Below are 23,296 nucleotides of genomic sequence, written 5' to 3' on the forward strand. Positions count from 1 at the left end.
CCCTAGGTCTCTAGTTTTCAGAAATGCACAGGTTTGGTAGGTTTCCCTAGGTGCCGGCTGAGCTAGAGGCCAAAATCTACAGGTAGGCACTTTGCAAAAAACACCTCTGTTTTTTTCCAAAATTTAGGATGTGTCCACGTTGCGCTTTGGGGTGTTTCCTGTCGCCGGCGCTAGGCCTACCCACGCAAGTGAGGTATCATTTTTATCGGGAGACTTGGGGGAACGCTGGGTGGAAGGAAATTTGTAGCTCCTCTCAGATTCCAGAACTTTCTGCCACAGAAATGTGAGGGACATGTGTTTTTTTAGCCAAATTTTGAGGTTTGCAAAGGATTCTGGGTAACAGAACCTGGTCCGAGCCCCGCAAGTCACCCCTCCTTGGATTCCCCTAGGTCTCTAGTTTTCAGAAATGCACAGGTTTGGTAGGTTTCCCTAGGTGCCGGCTGAGCTAGAGGCCAAAATCTACAGGTAGGCACTTCGCAAAAAACACCTCTGTTTTTTTCCAAAATTTAGGATGTGTCCACGTTGCGCTTTGGGGTGTTTCCTGTCGCCGGCGCTAGGCCTACCCACGCAAGTGAGGTATCATTTTTATCGGGAGACTTGGGGGAACGCTGGGTGGAAGGAAATTTGTAGCTCCTCTCAGATTCCAGAACTTTCTGCCACAGAAATTAGAGGGACATGTGTTTTTTTAGCCAAATTTTGAGGTTTGCAAAGGATTCTGGGTAACAGAACCTGGTCCGAGCCACACAAGTCACCCCTCCTTGGATTCCCCTAGGTCTCTAGTTTTCAGAAATGTACAGGTTTGGTAGGTTTCCCTAGGTGGCGGCTGAGCTAGAGGCCAAAATCTACAGGTAGTCACTTTGCTAAAAACAGCTCTGTTTTCTGTGATATGTCCACGTTGTGTTTTGGGGCATATCCTGTCGCGGGCGCTAGGCCTACCCACACAAGTGAGGTATCATTTTTATCGGGAGACGTGGGGGAACGCTGGGTGGAAGGAAATTTGTGGCTCCTCTCAGATTCCAGAACTTTCTGCCACAGAAATGTGAGGAACATGTGTTTTTTTAGCCAAATTTTGAGATTTGCAAAGGATTCTGGGTAACAGAACCTGGTCTGAGCCCCGCAAGTCACCCCTCCTTGGATTCCCCTAGGTCTCTAGTTTTCAGAAATGCACAGGTTTGGTAGGTTTCCCTAGGTAGCGGCTGAGCTAGAGGCCAAAATCTACAGGTAGTCACTTTGCTAAAAACAGCTCTGTTTTCTGTGATATGTCCACGTTGTGTTTTGGGGCATATCCTGTCGCGGGCGCTAGGCCTACCCACACAAGTGAGGTATCATTTTTATCGGGAGACGTGGGGGAACGCTGGGTGGAAGGAAATTTGTGGCTCCTCTCAGATTCCAGAACTTTCTGCCACAGAAATGTGAGGAACATGTGTTTTTTTAGCCAAATTTTGAGGTTTGCAAAGGATTCTGGGTAACAGAACCTGGTCCGAGCCCCGCAAGTCACCCCTCCTTGGATTCCCCTAGGTCTCTAGTTTTCAGAAATGCACAGGTTTGGTAGGTTTCCCTAGGTGGCGACTGAGCTAGAGGCCAAAATCTACAGGTAGTCACTTTGCTAAAAACAGCTCTGTTTTCTGTGATATGTCCACGTTGTGTTTTGGGGCATATCCTGTCGCGGGCGCTAGGCCTACCCACACAAGTGAGGTATCATTTTTATCGGGAGACGTGGGGGAACGCTGGGTGGAAGGAAATTTGTGGCTCCTCTCAGATTCCAGAACTTTCTGCCACAGAAATGTGAGGAACATGTGTTTTTTTAGCCAAATTTTGAGGTTTGCAAAGGATTCTGGGTAACAGAACCTGGTCCGAGCCACACAAGTCACCCCTCCTTGGATTCCCCTAGGTCTCTAGTTTTCAGAAATGTACAGGTTTGGTAGGTTTCCCTAGGTGGCCGCTGAGCTAGAGGCCAAAATCTACAGGTAGTCACTTTGCTAAAAACAGCTCTGTTTTCTGTGATGTGTCCACGTTGTGTTTTGGGGCATATCCTGTCGCGGGTGCTAGGCCTACCCACACAAGTGAGGTATCATTTTTATCGGGACACGTGGGGGAACGCTGGGTGGAAGGAAATTTGTGGCTCCTCTCAGATTCCAGAACTTTCTGCCACAGAAATGTGAGGAACATGTGTTTTTTTAGCCAAATTTTGAGGTTTGCAAAGGATTCTGGGTAACAGAACCTGGTCCGAGCCACACAAGTCACCCCTCCTTGGATTCCCCTAGGTCTCTAGTTTTCAGAAATGCACAGGTTTGGTAGGTTTCCCTAGGTGGCGGCTGAGCTAGAGGCCAAAATCTACAGGTAGTCACTTTGCTAAAAACAGCTCTGTTTTCTGTGATGTGTCCACGTTGTGTTTTGGGGCATATCCTGTCGCGGGTGCTAGGCCTACCCACACAAGTGAGGTACCATTTTTATCGGGAGACTTGGGGGAACATAGATTAGCAAAACAAGTACTATTGCCCCTTGTCTTTCTCTACATTTTTTCCTTCCAAATATAGGAGTGTGTGTAAAAAAGACATCTATTTGAGAAATTCCCTGTAATTCACGTGCTACTATGGTCACCCCGGAATTCAGAGATGTGCAAATAACCACTGCTCCTCAACACCTTATCTTGTGCCCTTTTTGGAAATGCAAAGGTTTTCTTGATAGCAATTTTTTACTCCTTATATTTCAGCAAATGAATTGCTGTATACCCGGTATAGAATGAAAACGCACTGCAGGGTGCAGCTCATTTATTGGCTCTGTGTTACTCGGGTTCTTGATGAACCTACAAACCCTATATATCCCCGCAACCAGAGGAGTCCAGCAGACGTAACGGTATATTGCTTTCGATAATCTGACATTGCAGGGAAAAGTTACAGAGTAAAACGTAGAGAAAAATTGATGGTTTTTTCACCTCAATTTCAATATTTTTCTTTTTCAGCTGTTATTTTCTGTAGGAAACCCTTGTAGGATCTACACAAATGACCCCTTGCTGAATTCAGAATTTTGTCTACTTTTCAGAAATGTTTAGGTTTCTGGGATCCAGCATTGGTTTCATGACCATTCCTGTCACTGACTGGAAGGAGGCTGAAAGCACAAAAAATTGCACAAATGGGGTATGCCCCAGTAAAATGCCAAAATTGTGTTGAAAAATTGGGTTTTCGGATTCAAGTCTGCCTGTTCCTGAAAGCTGGGAAGCTGCTGAGTTTAGCACCGCAGACCCTTTGTTGATGCCATTTTCAGGGGAAAAACCACAAGCCTTCTTCTGCAGCCCCTTTTTCCAATTTTTTTGAAAAAGACGAAATTTTCACTGTATTTTGGCCAATTTCTTGGCCTCCTTCGGGGGAACCCACAAAGTCTGGGTACCTTTAGAATCCCTAGGATGTTGGAAAAAAAGGACGCAAATTTGGCTTGGTTAGCTTATGTGGACAAAAAGTTATGAGGGCCTAAGCGCGAACTGCCCCAAATAGGCAAAAAAGGGCCTGGCACAGGAGGGGGAAAAGGCCTGGCAGCGAAGGGGTTAATGCCCCCACCATGTGGAGGCCACTTTTCAGTCAGGAGTCAAGTTGGGGCCATGTACATTGCCGAGTGCCTGGGGCACACAATACAATGAACTGGCCAGTAGGCCCATGTTGTAAATAGTTATTTGTGATATTCACATTGCTATCTAATACATCTGCACCAGACACCAGTTGGTGTTGAGGGTAATAAACTTGTCCTGGCTTTCCTTCCACATTTATGTGTTGCATATGTGCGATTTGTTGTGTGTAGTTTGTATGCAAGTCTTTGTAAGTGTGTATTGCTACGGGTGTTTGTTTGCGTGTATGTGTGTGTGGCCATCACTAGCCGAGCTAGATGTGTGTGTTGTGTGTGGGTGTGTACTAATGGCCTTCCCTCCAGTGTGTGCTAGGTGTGTGTACTTGCGGTTGGTGTCTTCGTTGCTTGTTCTGGAGTGTATTGCCAGCAGGAGCTTTGGGAAAACTTCCAATTTGGATTCCATGGCGGCTGCAGACGTGCTGGTGTTCCTGAAGGTGAGTGTCCCCTTATATGTTGTTCATTTCCACCAGGCTTTTCGTGGCTGGGCAACCGTTGCAGAAATCCTGGCGGTGTGCGACTTCGTAATATGGTCAGCGGAAACTTGCTCCCCACTGGCCTGGAGATGCCTACCGCTGTCCGCGGCAGCCCGTCCACACTGGCGGGACTGGCGGTGACTTGGCTGTGTTCCGGTCGGAACACGGCCATGGTTATAATATGGTGGTCTACTCAGTATGGCAGTGTGACCGCCACCTTCACTGCGGCGATCCTCAGACCGCCAGACTCGAAATGAAGGACCTGGTGTAAGATCAGTCATTCACAAGACGTTCTGAATAACCGCAATTGACTCACAACAAATACCTGTATGCTTCTATAAATCAATTGTGTTTGAAAGAATTGTGGGAGGCTGGCGTATCATATGATGCTTTCAAAGACGGGACAAACAGGGCAGCTAAATCAGTCTCTCTGATTGAAGACAAAATCTAATTCAGTGCCCGCTCTTGGATGGTTCTAAAGCATTACTCCACACTGGCTCCTGCCACCTACCTTTTGACTCCGTTTTGGTGTGAATAAAGCGTAGCCTAATGGCTTCACGTCTGGACAACTCACCAACTGTGGCCAACACACCAGCCTGGAAGCATCCTGGTTCGATGTCATGCAGGCACTGCAATAGCCACGAGGTTGGTTTTATTCATACTGTCTGCGTTTGCCCCCAGTTGAGTAATGCTGCAACTCTTGAAGAGTAGCTTCAACAACAGAGGCATTCTGTCCTGCAGGGAAATCCATGTAGCCTGCCTAAATCCAGCTGACCCACTGCAAAACTGTAAATTTTTCTAACATTTGGTTCTAGCAGTGCCTAAGGTTTCTTGACTCTCCTAATTTTATTTTTTTTATTTCATCATTTAATTTTGTTTTCCTATTGCTCATCGCATGGATACACATTTTAGCCGTGGTTTACTGGTAAATTATGTGCCAGCCTAGTTTTCCAATTGGCCATTAACTGGCACAACGCCTCACTATAAGTAAGGTATGAATTGTGTGCTCTAGCACAGGCCTTTATTTTTAAGTGAATTGCAATTCATTTAAAGAAAAGTGTATTTTTGTAACATTGCTATGGTTTTGATGAACTAAAATAATATATTTGAGATATATATATATATATGTAATTCTGTTATACAGGATTTCAATTGGATGGTGAGTATGAATGATGGTATACTTCCTGTTCCTCTACATGAATAGTGAGGAGCTAAGTTCAACACATTTTGAAGAGTTATTTTTTCATTGCATTCAATGTCCTCTGGTCTACTTTTTGACCCAGGTTTTTTCCTTCTATCTTTTTAGTTTTCCTAAAGATTACTCAATTGCATCTTGTAAGTACATCCTGCACAGCTTTGTGTTCGTCTTGAAGGAGCCTTTTCACTTGGTTTCAGGAGGGTTTTTGCCTTTAGCCTTTTTTCCTCCTTAGGGCTCCTTCTACAGGGTACTGGCCGCTGGGGTCATGCATTACATACACATCGCCGTGGCTACTGGAAGAGGTCGACCATACCTCTGGCTGATAAAAAGCAAAAAGCTGAAGGAGGCTTGAAACCCAGCCCTTTACATATGGTGTCTTTGATGACAAAGACTTATCTGGTAGGCTAACTAGGGACGAAGCAGTGGAATGGGAAACAGATATCTTCCACTGGCACTCTGGACAAAATGGTCAGTTTCAGATCACCCACAAACTGAGCTAAAGCTCAGCACTTTGTATCATCTTAGTCTTTTTGAAAACCATTCATCTCCTTCCCAGCAAGACAGAGCACCATTTTGTCTATGCACGAATGCCTCTCCCACTGAGTTACTACCAGTCCTCAATACCAACTAATTATGCTTTCTTAGAATCTTCCCCAATAATCTCCCACCCCACAACCAAGCCCTCTTCTGTAATGCCATGTGTCTCTAATAGTTAGCTTAGCTCTATTTAAGTTCTTGATACAATAGAATATTTGTGGGTCATTCGGAAACATTTGATAAGTTGATGGACATTACAGTCTGTGCTGTGAAAGAAAGCTAGAAAACTTGGTATCTTGGATTTAACTCTTATCTACTGTAAGAGGTTCTTTTGTCCCTGTGTTGCTATAACGTCACAGTTTTAAGGCCCTCTTATACCTTTGCTGGAAAAATTGGCTAAACATTTCACCCTATGGCAAATACCAACAGCGCAGGAAGCAATATTTTCAAAGGGTCTTCACCAGATTGGGCCTCAGAATGAGGAATAATCACTGAAATTGCAGTAGCTGCTCTAATTCTTGCACGCAAAATCTCACAGTGAAACAAAATAAGAGTCACATTTTTTACGACAAAACTGGTAATTCCAGATGTTGCTGATAACTCCTGTTACTGACCGAGGGTCTGATTTATATCTTGACAGTAACAATCCTGTTGTCAGTTTTCCATCTGAACACCCATCCGCCAGCTTGGCGGTCTCTCCCCCTGATTTAGATGTTGCCGGTCCCATAGGCAGTAGACTGCCGAGTCCCACCGTTTCCGTCAGGAGTCACCACGTGCGTTGACGTCGCCAGTGGAAATTGTGGAAGGCAGTGGCACTCCAGCCAACCTTACTGCCAAGCAGATTCTGATGTGCCTTTCCGCCAAGCTAAATGTGGCAGTTCTACCTCCGCACCCGAGTTGGTGGATTGGAGGGGAAATGAGGTGAAAGCCTACCCTTTTTTCTGATTCAAACTGGACAAGACTGGACAAGACCTGTGTTGCTGCTACCACTGGATCACAGAGGACACACCATGCCCCCGTCTTCCTACTCGAAGGTAGGATATCTGCATTGCCTGTGTACTTTATGTGGTCATTACACATGAGTTCGGGACCACTGCAGTCATATACATGTCACAGTCCTTTTTGTAACTTACTGTGACATGCATATGTAGGAAAAAAAATATTTGTGTCAGATATGGATTGGGACACACTGGAAGAAGACACATATCGCACAAATACACAAATGTCATTTTGGTGTCAGTATTTATTGCCAAATACATTCTGGCACCAAAATAACATTACAATCACACCCGTCAACTATGCCCATGTGTGTACAATGCAAGGGGACCTGTACCTGTATTGTTGTGCTTCCAGTTGTTTATGTGAATCAGTATGTGTATGTGTGTGCTAGATAAGATTGGCTGGTTGAGGTGAAGGGAGCTGGAGTGGGTAATCAAATAAAATCAGGGTTTATAAAGTGCAATTACTCACCCGTAAGAGTCTCGAGGCGCTAAGGGGGTTTGTCCTCCGAGCTTCAGTCAAATAGCTAAGTTTTAAGGTCCTTCCTGAATTGAGATAGCAATGGTAACTGCCTGAGGTGCAGGGTGTTCCAGCTCTTTGCCGTGAGGTAGGCAAAGGATCTCCCACCTGCCAAGGTCTTCCGTATGTGGGGTACGGTGGCTAGGGCGGAGAGGTCTGCTGGGGAAGTAGAAGGTGATGTGGTGGTTGAGGTAGGCAGGTCCTAGGTCATGGAGGGCCTTGTAAGCATGGAAGAGGAGCTTTAAGTTAATTCTCTTCTCGATAAGGAGCCAGTGGAGGTTTCTTAGGTGATTACAGATATGTTCGCAGCGGGGAATGTCCAGGATGAGTCTGGTGGAGGCGTTTTGGATGTGCTGTAATTTCTTGAGGTTCTTATGGGTGGTACCAGCATGGAAGGCATTGCCATATTTGAGTCTGTTGTAACTAGGGCATGGGCTATGGTTTTGTGGCAGTCCTTTGGGATCCAATGGAGATCTTCTAGAGAAGTCGGATTGTGTGAAACCAGGAGGTTGCAACTGAGTTCACTTGGCGGGTCATGGTGAGCGATGAGTCCAGGATGACGCTGAGGTTGCGTGCGTTGTTTGTTGGGGGAGGGTGCCGAGGATTGATGGCCACCAAAAGTCATCCCAGCCTGCTGTGGATGGTCCCAGGGTGAGGATCCCGGTCTTGTCCAAGTTGAGCTTGAGGCAGCTGTCCTTCATCCCGGCAGCAACAGCTCCATTCCATTGTTGAAATTCTTCTTGGCAGTAGTGGGGTTTTTGGTCAGTGAGATGATCAGCTGGGTATTGTTTGCGTGGGAGACAATGTTCAGCCAGTGATCCCTGACAATGGATGCTAGAGGCACCGTGTAGATGTTGAAGAGTGTGAGGCTCAGGGAGGAGCCCTGTGGAACTCTACAGCTGATCTCCTTAGGTTCTGACAGGTAAGGCAGGAGTCTGACTCTCTGTGTTTGTCCAGACAGGAAGGAGCATATCCATTATAGGGCTTTTCTGCGGATGCCAGCTGCGTGGACCCTGGAGCAGAGGGTGGGGTGTGAGACCTTGTTGAGGGCAGCCGATAGGTCCAGTAGGATGGGGGCCAGGAGCGATCAGATGTCTTCTGTGGCTGTGAGAAGGGCGGTCTCCATGCTGTGATTGCTCCGGAAGCCTGATTGGTAGGTGTCCAGGATGTTGTTGTCCTTGATGTGCTTATGGAGCTGAGTGTTGATGGCCTTTTTGATGACCTTGGCTGGGAAAGGCAGTAGAGAGGTGGGCCAGTAATTCTTGAGGTCCAGGGGGTCAGCCGTGGGTTTCTTTAAGCGTGGGCAAATCTTGGCATGCTTCCAGTCCGCTGGGAAGGTGGCTGTCTCTATGGAACAGTTGAAGGGGTGTCAGAGCTCCGGTGTGATGGATGTGTTGGCCTTGTTGAAAATGTGGTGAGGACAGGGGTCCATAGGGGTGACGGAGTGGATGCTGCTCATGATGGTGCGGGTCTCGTCTGTGGTGATGGTGGTCTAGTGGTGTAGGGTCTGTGGTGGTTTGATGGGACAGATCTAACGGGTTGTTGGAGGGCTTAGGGGGGTCTTGGGATCCAAAGCTGTCGTATACGTCTTTGATTTTTCGGTTGAAGAAGTTGACTAACCTGATGGGGGGGGCAGAAGCGGCACAGGAAACGTGGGGAGAGTGAAAGGAGAGAGAAAGACAAGAAAGAAAGAAAAGAAAAATGGAATGAAAATGACAGAAAAATAAGCAGAAGTAAAAAACAGAAGTAAAGAGACAGCAAGATACTTACATGCAGATGACCACTAGGCCACCAGGGTTGAGGTGCAGGTGGGAGCCTGCGGGGGAAGGTGGGCCTCGAACTGAGAGTCGGGAGGCTCTCAGTTTGAAATGCGGCAGAGGCAGCAGCAACAGGTGGAGCTGCACAGAGGAGGGCGAACAGACGCTGACCAGTCAGCTGGGTTGCAGGAGTGCAGTAAAGCGCTTCACAGGGAGGGAGGGGGGCGGGGCCACAGGGGAAGCAGCAGCGTGGGAAATGTGGGGAGAGTGAAAGGAGAGAGAAAGAAACAAGAAAGAAAGAAGAGAAAAAATGAAATAAAAATGACAGAAAAATAAGCAGAAGTAAAGAGAGACAACAAAATATTTACATTCAGATGGCCACTAGGCTACTAGGGATGAGGAGCAGGAGGGAGCTTGCGGGTGGAGGTGGGCCTCGAACTGAGAGTCATGCAGGCTCTAAATCCGAAACTCGGTAGAGGTAGTAGCAACAGGTGGAGCTGCACAGAGGAGGGCAAACAGATGCTGACCATGAGGTGGTTGTGTCAGTATGTGTGCCACCTGCATGTGGGTTTGATGTTGTTGTGTATGTTTGATTGTGTGTTGTGTTGCAACATTCAGGTGAGTTTTGTTGTGTGGTGGTCATTGTTGTGATGTGTGTAGTTGTGCTTTTGTGTGAGTGTGTTTGTGTAGATGAGTCTGTAGTAATGTTAGTTATTGTGTTTGTGTCGCTTGTGGGTGCAGTGTCAATAGCGTGTGTATGTTGTGTCATGGATATATTGCAGTGTGTTCTTCAACATGTATGTGTTGTGTTGTGGTGGAATTGCTTTGGATAATAGTGTGTATATGGTGTGTTGTGTAATTGGCCATATATGGCCAAGGTATGGCGTGTGTCTTATCTCTGTTCAATAGCCGCTGCCATTGCACAATGTACATTGCATCCCACAACAGCCTCCCTCCATCAGCAATCCATCGCAATACACCGCCTGTAGAACTGTAATATATGAATATGGTTGGCCGGAACCCACCAGCGTGACAGCTAGGAAGAGTACTTCGTCATGGCGGTTGGCGACTCAGCCATAATACATCTAAATACTGTGGCCGGAACACCGTCGACTTGATGGAGGTTCAGTGGTAATACCGTCAAGATCTAAATCAGGCCCTGAATCTGGAATTACTCTGCACTCAGAAAATATAGGCTTAACAGTGAAATGTGAGGTGGTGGCATACCTATACCACAGCAGAAGGTCAAGTGGGACATGTGAGCACTAAGAGGATAGCTAACCACAAAGCAACTGAAACTTCAGGGAGAAGAGTGGAGATACCTGCATTTATGCCATAGAAGAAGCGGCCAATCAGAATCATCTCAAAGGATCCTGCCATCTTGCTACACCCAACGATCAGTGATGCCCCGATCGCAAGCAGGTTATTCCACTGCTGGCTTTTCCTCCTGAAAAGACATACAGGTGATGTAGTTTTAGCATTCCATGGAAGTATTTAAACTCAGAATCTGAACATGGAGGTCAAACACAGAGACTGGATGCTTTGCAGCAAAGACGATTTGTGTTATAGAAGTAATATCAGACACGTCATGATGGTGGTCAAGATTCACAAACGAATAACAGAACATATGTCTTAAATCCTCTGTGGGGCTTAGGTAGGTTCATGTGGAACTCAGTAAGTAATGTGCACACTGACTTATGGAGTGGCCAAAAAAGTGTGATCTATTTTTATATTTAACATATGGAATTTTTAAACTGCAGTGTTCTTAATATTTGCTCAGGTACTTTGTATGTCATGAGCATGCCACCGTTTGGTCACTTCAGAAAACTGTGAGACAATGTACTAGCTAGCAGAAATACCAAAACAGACCCAGTGCCCATCACCCCACTGCACATGGCTGAAGGCCGTGTGCAATGGGGTATTGGCCACAGATTGTCCAAGGCCGTTGAGCATATGGTTAAATCCCTCCTGGAGATGACCTTGAACAGTGCACAGAGGGTGACTGGACGGAGGTCCTGGGTGGATTCCCAACCCATTCCACCCACAAGCACCCAAAGCCTTTCAGACACCCCCCTATGAGCACCCAACCACCCATTGCTCACAGCCTTCAGCAGCATGGAGCAATGAGTTGAACTCGTGCCCATGGGTTGACCTCGTGCCCAACACGCTGCTGGTGATCCACCCCTACTATGCATGGCTTACGGCATGCACAATAGTGGTTGTTCACAGGGTCTGGTCTATGACCAGAGACTTGGACTTTATTGTTTTTTGGTACCGTGGATCTGTTACTGTGGTACCACAAGTGATTCTGCGCTAGGTTCCGCAGTACCAGGCACAGCCACCATGGTACAGGCACCCAAAAACAATCATTTATTTCATTTGACTTAAAGCGTGGTCATGAGGGTCAGGGTTGTTCACGCTGCCCCCTTATGGACTTTTATAGTTATAGATAACAATAACTGCTGAATTTCTGTGGTTTTGTGTATGTAAAATCTGAATCTAACTGTAATGTCCCTGTAACATTAGTTTTTAGTGAATTTCAAAGGTTTTCTTTACATTTTATTTCCTAACTATGGCGTCCCTGTAACTTTAGGTTTTTTTAAAGTAAATTTCTACGTTTAAAAAAAAAGTAAAGTAATATTTAATTACCATACATTCATCTATCCTCCACTGCACACGATCTTCGGCTGTGCATGGCTGTGCACGGCCGCATGCAGCCAACCCTACGCTGCATGCAGTGTTTGGCCGGCTGATTAAATCCCTGAAAGGGAGTCAATACTAGTGAGGGGCATGCAGCCTGCCCTCCCCAGGCCCATTTTCTCCCCAGGGAGCCCATCCCCCGTGGTCTGACACCTTTTAAAGAGGAAGGGGAATGCAGTACCCCTCCCTGCACCAATATTGGCCAGGGGACACATCCCTTAAGGTCTGCCCAGCATTTAAAGGAAGGGGCACACAGCCCACCTCCCTGGGCATCCCCCAGGGCCTGCTAAGCATTTAAAGGAAGGGGCACACAGCCCACCTCCATGGGTCAATACTGGCACCCGGAGACCCTATCCCCTGGGGTCTCACCTTAAATTGTTGGGCGCCTTGGCCCTACCCAGGGCACCCATTTCCTCCTTGTTGGTGGCTCTGGGGGAGCCACAATGTAGGTCCTGGGAGGAGTGAGGGTGCTGGGAGGCGGTGGGTGGGGCCAGGTGGGGCAAGGAGGGAGGCGAGAAATAAAAGGCAGCATGCCGGAGCAGCAGTGAGGGAAAAAGCAAGCAGAAAGCAGTGAAAGCAAGGGAATAGCAAGGAGGACGCACACACAAACCGTGTGAAAACCAAGGAGAAAGCAATGAAAATGAAGGAAAAGCAAGGAGAAGGCACACAAAAAAACGGTGGAAAAAACAAGGAGAAAGCAGTGAAAACGAGGGAAAAGAAAGGAGAAGGCACACAAAAAATGGCAGAAATAGTAAGGAGAAAGCAGTGAAAACGAGAGAAAAACAAGAAGGGACACAATAAAATGGCAGAAAAAGCAAGGGAAGAGAAGGGAAAGGAGTGAAAATGAAGGAAAAGCCAAAAAATACATACTTTAACATTTGCTCTAGCATTTGCTCTAGCTAAGGGCTACAGTATAAGCAAGCATGGGGGACTGTGCTTGTTTTAAAAAAAAAACAATCCTTGAATTCTCAAATCCCTGCAAATTTGCAGCAAAAAAATATTTTTTTTTTAGCCCCGACAGGATCCCTGTGGGTCTTCACCACCAGACCTAGGGGTCAGGGTATTCCTTGACCCCTTATGGTTTTTTTCACCTATTTTCTTGGGACACGGACGAGTCCGAGTCTCAAGATCGCTGCCAACACTTCCTGGTTGAAGTGTTGGCAGCCAATCAGATCTCAGCATGAGGTCTGTCACATCCACGGAGGAATCGTGTCCCTAGGTATGCTTCTTTTTCCTTTAATATCTCCAAAACTACTGACCGGATTTACACCAAATTACAAAAAGGGCTGTTTCTGGACCAAGAGCTAGTCTTCTGCAAAAGTTTGTGTGATTCCGCTCAGAGGTTCGGGCTTTGGTCGTGTTCAAAATTCCTCGAGGGGGGATAATGCATGTGGAAAATGCATTTTTGGACTCCCCTTTTTTCCTGTCCCCCACTTCATGGATCACCCCAAAACTTTCCAGACAACAACTGAAGTGACCAAGCCATTACTTTAAAACAAATTGTAAAGATTCAAACGGCGCCAAAGTTATTAGCATAACAAAAAACACTTTTTCTATGGGAATTAGGTCCTAACTATACCAACTGGGGTCAGCTAATTGCTAATAACTTTAGTGCCGTTAAACGTAGCTCCACAAATTTACAAAACTAGAGTGCCAGTCAGTCCAGCTGCTATCTGGAAAGCTTCAGGGTGATTCATCAAGCAGGAGACGAGAAAAAGGGGGGAAACGTGACTTTCTCATGCAATTTCCCATAGGGATTTTGAACATGGCTACAGCATGAACCACTGAATGAAATTACACTAAATGTGGCAGAAAACTAGATCTGTGTCTGGAAAGTGTTTTTTTTAATTTGGTGTAAATCCATTCAGTAGTTTTAAAGTAATTTGATAAAAAAGATGTATGTATATCTAGGGACGTGGAGGGTCTGCCGACCTGAGAGATCCAATGGTCAGATTAGACTGGCTGTCACCACCTCAAGCAAGAAGAGGTGGCAGCCATCTTGGGACTTAAACCATAAAAAACACTAGGGGACAGGGTAGGAATACCCTGACCCCCTAGGCATAGTGGTGTGTTTCCACAATGACCCCACCTGGGACCAAAGCTTTTTTTCAAATTTCTACTGAAATAGCTGAGGATCCAGAGCAATAATAAAATAAAAATAAAAAAAACAAGCGCAGTCTCCCATGCTTGTGATTTTTTAGCTCCCCAGAAGGGCCAGGTCGGAGAGGAGGGGTGAGGAGGTTGGATTGTTTCCATTAATATGGTGGGGGGGCTCCACGTGTCCCCGAGGCCAATTTCAGCCCCAGGGACTCCATCCCCCAGGGCCCAGCTGATGTTTAGTAGGGAAGGGAGCCTCGTGGCCCCCTACCCGGGTGGATTTTGGCCTTGGAGACCCCACCTCTGGGGTACAGTCAATGTTATTAAGGGAGAGGAAAGCACGTGGCCCTCCCTCCCCAGGCCAAATTTCAGCCCGGGGGCTCTATTCCCAGAGGTCCGGCTGCAATAAGAAAGGGGAGTGGGTCCATACAGCCCCCCCACCAGAGGCATTAAAGGCATTGGGGATCCCATGACCCAGGGCCATATCCTGCTATGTCCCTTGGTCCCTGAGGTGCTGCATGTCCCCCCCAACATTTTAATAACGCGGGGCCTTGAGACCCTATGGGTGATTAGCCTCAAGTTACAAATACGTAATTGACTGATTGATTTGAATAAGGCCAGGCCCCGAGGCATGGGGCCAAAAAAAACCCGGAGAAGGGGGCTCCACGCCACCCCATAAAAAATGCTCCAGGACCCAAATAATGGGGTCCTTGGGGCCAAAAGCGTCCCAGGGAGGGGGCCCACAGATCAACTGCCAAAGGCCTGGCACGAGGGAGTGGGTGGGCCGCAGTCAGGCCTTGGAGCCAATCCCTCGCACACACAGCCAAAGGCTGTGAGCAGCAGTGGTTTGATTGAAGTATGGTGATTAAGTATTACTTTGCATTTTAAAAAAATGAAAAAACAAAGTTTACAGGGATGTTATAGTTAGGAAATAGGATATAAAAACCATAGAAATTCACTGGAAAAAAATAAAGGTTACAGGGACTTTATAGTTAGGTTCAGATTTTACACACATGAAACCACATAAATTCAGCAGTTATAGTTATCTCAAGAACTATGACTCATGCCCTAAGATAGCTATAACTTGCGCCCCGCCATGAACAGTTTTCTCATTGATAATTTTACTAAAAATGTTGCAGTGATATTATCTATGATGTCCTAGAAGATATCATGAGTTATGTAATATGTGGAGAAATTGGCAGAGTATGGCAAAGGTGCGAGATATAGTTTCCTTAGGGCACCCCCCTCATGCAGCCAACTCCAGGCTGTGCACAGCGTTTGCCCATGCGCAGCGTGGAGTTAGCCACAGGCGCTGAGCCATTTGGCAGACATCCCAAAGGCTGCCAACCCATGGGTCCTTGGCCACTTTTGGCCCCGGGAACCCATCCACCAGGGCCTCATGCATTTATTAGGGGACAAGTATGTAGACGCACTCCCTGGGCCGATGTTGGCCCTGGGGACCCTATCTTTGGGTCCTGCCATTATATTCACAGGGCAGGGGGGCAAGTGGCCCCCGGCCTATTTCGCCCTCTATTCCACTATACAATGCTTTTCTATATGACACATCACTCCACTCTACTGTACGAGACCCCACTCCAACTCATAACAGCTTACTACTTATTCTACGCGATAACACTCCATGCCACTCTACGACATTCCAATAGACTCTGCTGTACTTTATGCCACCCTACATTACACCACTCCTCTATACTCCACTGTATGAGACTCTACCTCACTCTATGCTACTATAGAAGAACCCACTCTACGCAGCTCCTGTTTCACACACACGTGTAGTTTATTCAACTACACTCTACAACACTGCACTACAATGTATGCCACTCTAAAACACTTTATTCCTGTTTATACCCCTTCAATTCACTCTATAACACAGTACTGTACTGTTTGCCACTGTACAACTTTCTATTCCACTCTACTCTATGATCATCTAGTCCACTATACGACACTGTAAGCAACTCTTTGTATGGCACTGCATCCCACTTTACTCCACTCTACTTTGACACAGTACTCAACTCCACTGTATGCCACTCCACTCTATGCCACTCACTGCCAGTGTACTCTATAACACTGTACAACCAGCTGGATGGATAACCTCAAGACCTCCATCAGCCTTGAACAGTAAGTGAAGAACTTCAACGCCTGTGCAACCAATTGCACCAGCAGCATCTCCCCATCAAGAGCAAAATTGAGAGATAATCCTCCAATGTACCAACACTGTACTGTACACCACTCCACTTAACCAAAACCACCAGACTGTATGCCACATTATTCTACTGTAGTGTGCATCACTTTTCAGTACTGCACAACACCCCACTACACTCTACTGTACAACACAGTACTCCAAAGTGTGACACTTTTCTTGAGTCTATGCCAAGCCACTTCACTCTACTGCACTCCACACCATTATTGTCTATGCCCAGCCACTACACTCTGACACTTTACTCCGCACTACAGTACGCCACTCCAGTGCACTTCACTCCACGATACTTTATCCCACTTTATGCCCAGTCGCGCTCGTGGGGATTCCTGGGGGCAGGGCGGCGCACAGGGAGGGTGGTGGATGGTGAGGAGAGAGGGAGGGAGGTTGCAGTGAAAAATAACATTTAAAAAAATAAAATAAAACAAAACTTACATCTGATTCTGTGCCATGCCGCTCCTCTGCTGCATGCAGGTACTGGCTGCCAGGCAGACTGAGAGCCTGTGCAGACTGTGTTGCTGAGCTGGAGATAGCCCTGTGTGCATGTGTGTTTCGCCAGCCCGAGACGGCTGGCCAAACACATATGCACTCTGAAAGGAGTGCACAGTGCACTCCCCTCTGCTCGTCACCCCCAATGCCCCGCCCCTTTCGCAAGGAAAGGATAGTAAACACAGTTTATTATCCCTTCGTTGTGAAAGGATTTGCAGTGGTTGCTGCTGATGGGGGGGCGACACTCCTCCGACCTTATGGAGGAGCTGCCCCTGTTTAAGTCCACTGTACTATACTCTGCTCTACTCCTCTCCACTGTCCGACACTCTACTCCACTGTATGCAACTCCACTCTACAACACTGTACTACACTCTATGCCACAGAGACTCCACTCTATGCCCATCCATTCTATGCCCCTGTACTACACTGTATGACTCTTGACAACATGCCACTCAACTTCTCTCTCATCCTCCTTGGAGACCTAAATTTCCACATCAACGACCCCAACAACACTGCACACCTCCTCGACAGTATGAGCAGCCTTAGATTGTCCCAGATCGTCCATGAGCCTACACACACTGCAGGACACATGCTGAACCCCATTTTTACCTCCAGCAACCACATTAAATGCAGCCATATCACCGAACCCACATGGACCGATCACTCTATCTTCCATTTCAGCACCAACAGCCCCTGCACTACCACCCCCAAGATGACCAGCACCCCGCACTGAAGGTGGAACAAAATCTCAGAGACCAGCTGGAGCAACACCTTCAATACCTCCAACCCCGCTACTGCAACCAACCTCAAACAGGAAAAGAGGAACTTCCATGCGTGGATCACCAATTGTGTCAAAAGCATCACCCCCATCAAGAGCAAAATCCAGAGAAAATCCTTTAAGATGGCCAGCTGGTACACCCAAGAACTCAGAACAGCCAAACAAGACAGAAAACAGCTGGTAAGACGAAGAGGCACCAACAAGGACACCTCCGACAGGGCAGCCTTCAAGACCTCCCTCAACCTCTACCACCACCTGCTGAGGGCAACAAAGAAGGCATCCCTACCTGCATGCACTGAAACCAGAGCCAACAACATCAAGGAACTTTTCAACATCGTTAAGGAGCTCTCCAACCCAGCTGCCAGTAAAAACAACATGACATCCTCACAGGAGTTGTGAAACATCCTTGCCGACTATATCCACAACAAGATTGTAACCATATACAGAAACTTTGAATCACAACCCACACCTCCAGATTTCCTCGACAGATATTCTACCACTGCAACCAATACAAACTACAGACTGACCACCTGGAACCTCCTCTCCATCCAGGACACCACCTCCACCATGAAATCTATCCACTCAGAAGCTTCCACAAACCAATGCCCGCACCACATCTTTAACCTCGGAAACCAAAGCATCAGCCAGGAAAAGTCAGACCGCTGCTCAAAAAACCCTCTGCTGACCCCAGCAAACCAAAAAACTACTAGTCAATCTCCCTGCTGTCATTCCCAGTAAAGGTACTGAAAAAGATCATCATCAAGCAATTCATGACACACCTGGAACAGAACCAGCTACTCAACACCTCCCAATCTAGTTTCCGCAGTACTCACAGCACTGAAACCGCCATGATCACAGTCATCAATGACATCCGAACCCTCATCGACGGAGGAGAAACAGCAGCTCTGATATTATTCGACCTCTTGCAAGCCTTCGACACTGTATTCCCACTCCACACTGATTGAAAGACTCCACCACATCAGCATCCATTGGGAAGCGCTCCGATGGATCCCCTCCTTCCTCACCAGAAGAACCCAGAGGATTCACCTCCCACCTTTCAACTCTGAACCCAGGGAGATCACCTGCAGTGTCCCTGAGGGCTTATCCCTCAGCCCAACGCACTTTAGCGCTTTTATGACCCTGCTGGCCAACGTCGTCAGAACAGCAGCTGAACATAGACCATGCTGAAGTACTGATCTTTGGCAACAGACCATAAGGCCCCGAACCTGCACCTACTCCCTCCGACCATGCCAGCAACCTCAGAATCATCAATAATAACAAGCTCACAATAAAATCATAGATTAATGCCATCTCTTACGCCTGCTTCCTCACTCTGTGCATGCTATGTAAGATCTTCAAGTGGCTACCAACAAAACATGAGACGAACTATGACACAGGTGCTCATCACCAGCCGACCTGACTAAGGCAATGCCCGCTACTTAGGAATTACTGCACACCTCCTACAAAGATTTCAAACCATACAGAACGCTCCAGCTTCCGGAATTCTGAATGCCCATCAAAACCTTTGCTGCTTCAAGAAGCCTCCAGGATCTGCAAGCACCTGGTTACCGGGTGATTGGTCTCACTTTATAAATCCTGATTGATTGACTCCACTATATGACATGACACACCACCCTATGACACTCTCCACCACTGTTCTCTATGACACTCCACTTGATGATACTCCACTTCATTGTACTCTACTTCACCCTGCTCCACTCCAAAACACAGTCTATGACACTATACTTTAGTGTTCGACACACTATTCCACTGTACAACTAACAGCTCCAGTCTATACTTGGCTCCACTATACGGGACACCTTGCCACTACACTATATTACACTTTACTACACTGTATAATACACTACTACACACTTCTGTACTGTCTATACTCTGTGGTTTTGTATGACTAAACTCAGAACCTAACTATGGCGGGGGTTGGTCACAAGGCCTGGCCTGAAGTCAGGCCTTGCAGCCAAGCCCTTATCACCACCTAACCGCCGCCGCACATAGCTTTTGGCTGTGCGCAGCACAGGGTGGCCACAGGGCCTGTCTTTGTCAGTGGATCTTTGAGTAGGTGCGTGAGTGTCTGAGTGGGTCTGAAAGTGGGTGTGTGAGTATAGTAGTAGGTCTGAGAGGGTGCATGAGTGTCTGAGTAGGTGTGTGAGTGGGCACCTGAGTCTCTGAGTGCTTGTTTGAGTGAATGAATTAGTGTATGAATGAGTCTGTGGTTTTTCTTTCAAACTTTTTCATATTTGCTAATATTTTGCGAATCATTGATGAAAGTTCATACCTCATATGGTGAGAAATAATTATTTTAAACCTATAATTTGCCCCAAAAACACTCCCATATCACACCCCAAGGGTTAGGGTATTTTCACCCTGATCTCTTATAACACTTTCAATTTGGATTTTTACCCCTGGGGGCCATGTCCAGTGAAAATAAATGGTGGCCACTTTATAGTCATGTTGTGGTCAGCTAATTGCAATGCTTCTTTTCGCACACATATTTGGGAAAATTCACAAACCTTTGCAAAATATTCACAAAATAATTGTGAAGTCATAATGACAAGAGATATAGAAATTATCTCAAAAACTGCTGAACGGATTTACAACAAATAAGTGAAAGCGTAATCTGTGTACCAAAAGCTAGCTTTCTGCCAAATTTGGTGTAATTCCGTCCAGCAGTTTGGGCTGTAGACGTGCTTAAAGGTCCCCCCCCCCTTTTTCTCGACCCCTGCTTCACCGATTACCCCAAAACTTTCTGTGTGCAACAAGAATCACCACAACACTTTTTTTTGGAAAATTTTGAAAAGATTCTTTAAACAGTGTCAAAAATAATAGGCAAGTCAAAAACATTTTTTCTATGGCAACATGGTCCTACCTATAACTACTAGGTAATACATATATATATCTATATCTATATATCAAATATATATATATATATATATTAACTTCACAGTCTCAATCAGCCGGGGCCTCCAACCCTGCAGGGAGGCTCAAAGAGACGGGGACGGAGTGTCCCATTCAGTACATCCACAAAAGACAAACCAAAATACTGGAGCCCCAGTTCCTGGTTAGAAAACACACATTTATTTCCATATAAAGTGGCTGCAAGGTAATCGTCCTCATGTGTTTCAGCATTGCTGCCTTGTTCACAGGTGAGTGCTTGTAATTAGACCAGGTGCTTTTTGCCTCCTTTATATCACGGGCCAGTAACAGTACTTCAACTCCCATAATGCACCTTAATGTCTTAACATTCTTCCAACCGGTGGTGCAATCCAAAAATAATGCTCAATAGTGTCCGTCACCACCAATGTGTTATTCATATTGCTTTTCTGGTGCATAAATATGAAAATGAAAGTGGCCACATGCATTTCAGTAAATAACAATGTGCAATATATTATTTGTCATAGTCACACTCCTCTCCCTTGTGATGCTGCCACACATGGTATTATATTTTTTCTCACATGTGGAATCCAAGAACTGTGAACAATGGGAAATCCCTTGTTTCTCCCTTTCTCACCTTTGTCACCCTTTGTATCAGGATAAATCCTTTCTTCCATGCAAAGGCAAACAAGTCATGCCCCTATAAAATGTTCACTTCACAGTCTCCATCAACAGGGGCCTCCAACCCTGCAGGGACACTCCAAAAAGAAGGGGACGGAGTGTCCCAATCAGTACATCCACAAAAAGCAAACCAAAATACTGGAGCCCCAGTTCCTGGTTAAAAGCCACACATTTATTTCCAAATAAAGTGGCTGAAAGGTAATCCTCCTGACGTGTTTCCGCATTGCTGCCTTATTCACATGGGTGATACGTCAAGCAACAGCAGAGGAAAAAGGGGGTCCTGATACACAGGTTCCACATGCAATTTACTATAGGAAAATAAAACAGCAAAACATGCTGAACTGAATTACACCAAATTTGGCAGAAAGGTAGAACTTGGTCCAAAAAGTGTGCTTTTTGGTATTTGGAGTAAATCCGTTCATAAGTGTTTGAGAAATTGAGGCTCAAAAACTTTGTATGCCTGGGTGTAGGAAAATGCCACTGTTGGCATGTTTACCCCCTATAGTTTTGCCTTATGTTGCTGCCAGCTTTGATTGAAAGTGTGCTGTGACCCTGCTAATCAGGCCCCAGCACCAGTGTTCTTTCCCTAAAACTGTACCTTTGTCTCCACAATTGGCACAGCCCTGGCACACTGTTAAGTCCCTTGAGTCGGCTGAGGTCGCTGGGCCCGCAGGATGCGTCGCTGGTGTAGGTTCTCTGAAGTAGAAGACAGGCCGACTCAGAGGACTGCCCTGCACCTAAGAAGGATCAGGAACTCCCGTGGACAGCGGACCTGTCCAACCAAGAAAGAAGAAACCATCTTTAAAGGGTCTCCCACCTCACTCCAGAAGCGTGAGTCCCCAGCACTCTGCACCCAACGCCCCTGGGCCATGTCCAGAGAAACCAACAACCCAGAAAGGATTCCCAGGCGACTCCGACGATGTGTCCATCCTGGGCTGACCTCCCTTCACCCCCACGACGATGCCTGCAGAGAGAATCATGAGGATCCCACTGACCGCGACTGCCCGGGACAAAGATATCCGACGCCTGGAGAATCACTGCACCCGCAGCCCCCAGGCCCGTGAGAAACCAACCACCAGTGCAGCAGTGACCAGCAGGTGGCCGTCACCAGTGCGCAGTCAGTGGCTGGCCCGAGAAGCCACCCTCTGCCTTGCCTGCAGAGTCTGAGTGACCCCCGGGTCCCTCCATTGAATCCTATTGAAAACCCAACACCCTGTTTGCCCACTGCACCCGGCCACCCCTGTGCTGCTGAGGGTGTGTGTTGTGCGCTTACTTGGTGCCCCTCCACTGCTCTACTAAACCGCCTGGTCTGCCCTCCGAGGACGAGGGTACTTACCTGCAAGCAGACCGGAACCGGAGCACCCCCGTCTCCATAGGCGCCCATGTTATATTGGCTCCTCTTTGACCTCTGCACCTGACCGGCCCTGTGTTGCTGGTTGTAAGGAAATGCCTCCTTGGCATGGTTACCCCCTGACCTTTTGCTGATGCCAAGTTATGATTGAAAGTGTGCTGGGACCCTGTTAACCAGACCCCAGCACCAGTGTTCTTTCCCTAAACTGTACCTTTGCTTCCACAATTGGCACAGCCCTGGCAAATTGTACCCCTGGTACCAAGGGCCCTGATGCCAGAGAAGGTCTCTAAGGGCTGCAGCATGTCTTATGCCAATCTGGGGACCCCTCACTCAGCACATGCACACTGCTTCACAGCTTGTGTGTGCTAGTGGGGAGAAAATGACTAAGTCAACATGGCACTCTCCTCAGAGTGCCATGCCAACCTCACACTGACTGTGGCATAGGTAAGTCACCACTCTAGCAGGCCTTACAGCCCTAAGGCAGGGTGCACTATACTACAGGTGAGGGCATATGTGAATGAGCACTATGCCCCTACACTGTCTAAGCAAAACCTTATACATTGTAAGTGCAGGGTAGCCATAAGAGTATTTGGTCTGGGAGTTTGTCAAACACGAACTCCACAGTTCCATAATGGCTACACTGAAATCTAGGAAGTTTGGTATCAAACTTCTCAGCACAATAAATACACACTGATGCCAGTGTGGAGTTTATTGTAAAATTCTCCCAGAGAGCATCTTAGAGATGCCCCCTAATACCAATCCGACTTCTAGTGTGGGGCTGACCAGTTTCTGCCAGCCTGCCACAACCAGTCGAGTTGCTGGCCACATGGGGAGAGTGCCTTTGTCACTCTGTGGCCAGGAACAAAGCCTGTAGTGGGTGGAGGTGCTTCTCACCTCCCTCTGCAGGAACTGGAACACCTGGCGATGAGCCTCAAAGGCTCACCCCTTTGTTACAGCACCACAGGGAATCCCAGCTAGTGGAGATGCCCGCCCCT

General features: G+C 47.0%; 1 protein-coding gene across 1 annotated transcript in view; it reads right to left on the reverse strand.

Moving 5' to 3' along the window:
* LOC138266409 (solute carrier family 2, facilitated glucose transporter member 11-like) overlaps positions 1-23,296 on the reverse strand; it is a 364,472-nt gene that overhangs the window by 158,631 nt on the left and 182,545 nt on the right. The window contains exon 4 of the mRNA XM_069215178.1: positions 10,424-10,548. Within this exon, the coding sequence (XP_069071279.1) occupies positions 10,424-10,548 (125 nt within the window). The remainder of the gene's footprint in view (positions 1-10,423; positions 10,549-23,296) is intronic.

The sequence above is a fragment of the Pleurodeles waltl genome, chromosome 11 (genome assembly GCF_031143425.1).
Source record: "Pleurodeles waltl isolate 20211129_DDA chromosome 11, aPleWal1.hap1.20221129, whole genome shotgun sequence".
Taxonomy (NCBI): Eukaryota; Metazoa; Chordata; class Amphibia; order Caudata; family Salamandridae; genus Pleurodeles; species Pleurodeles waltl.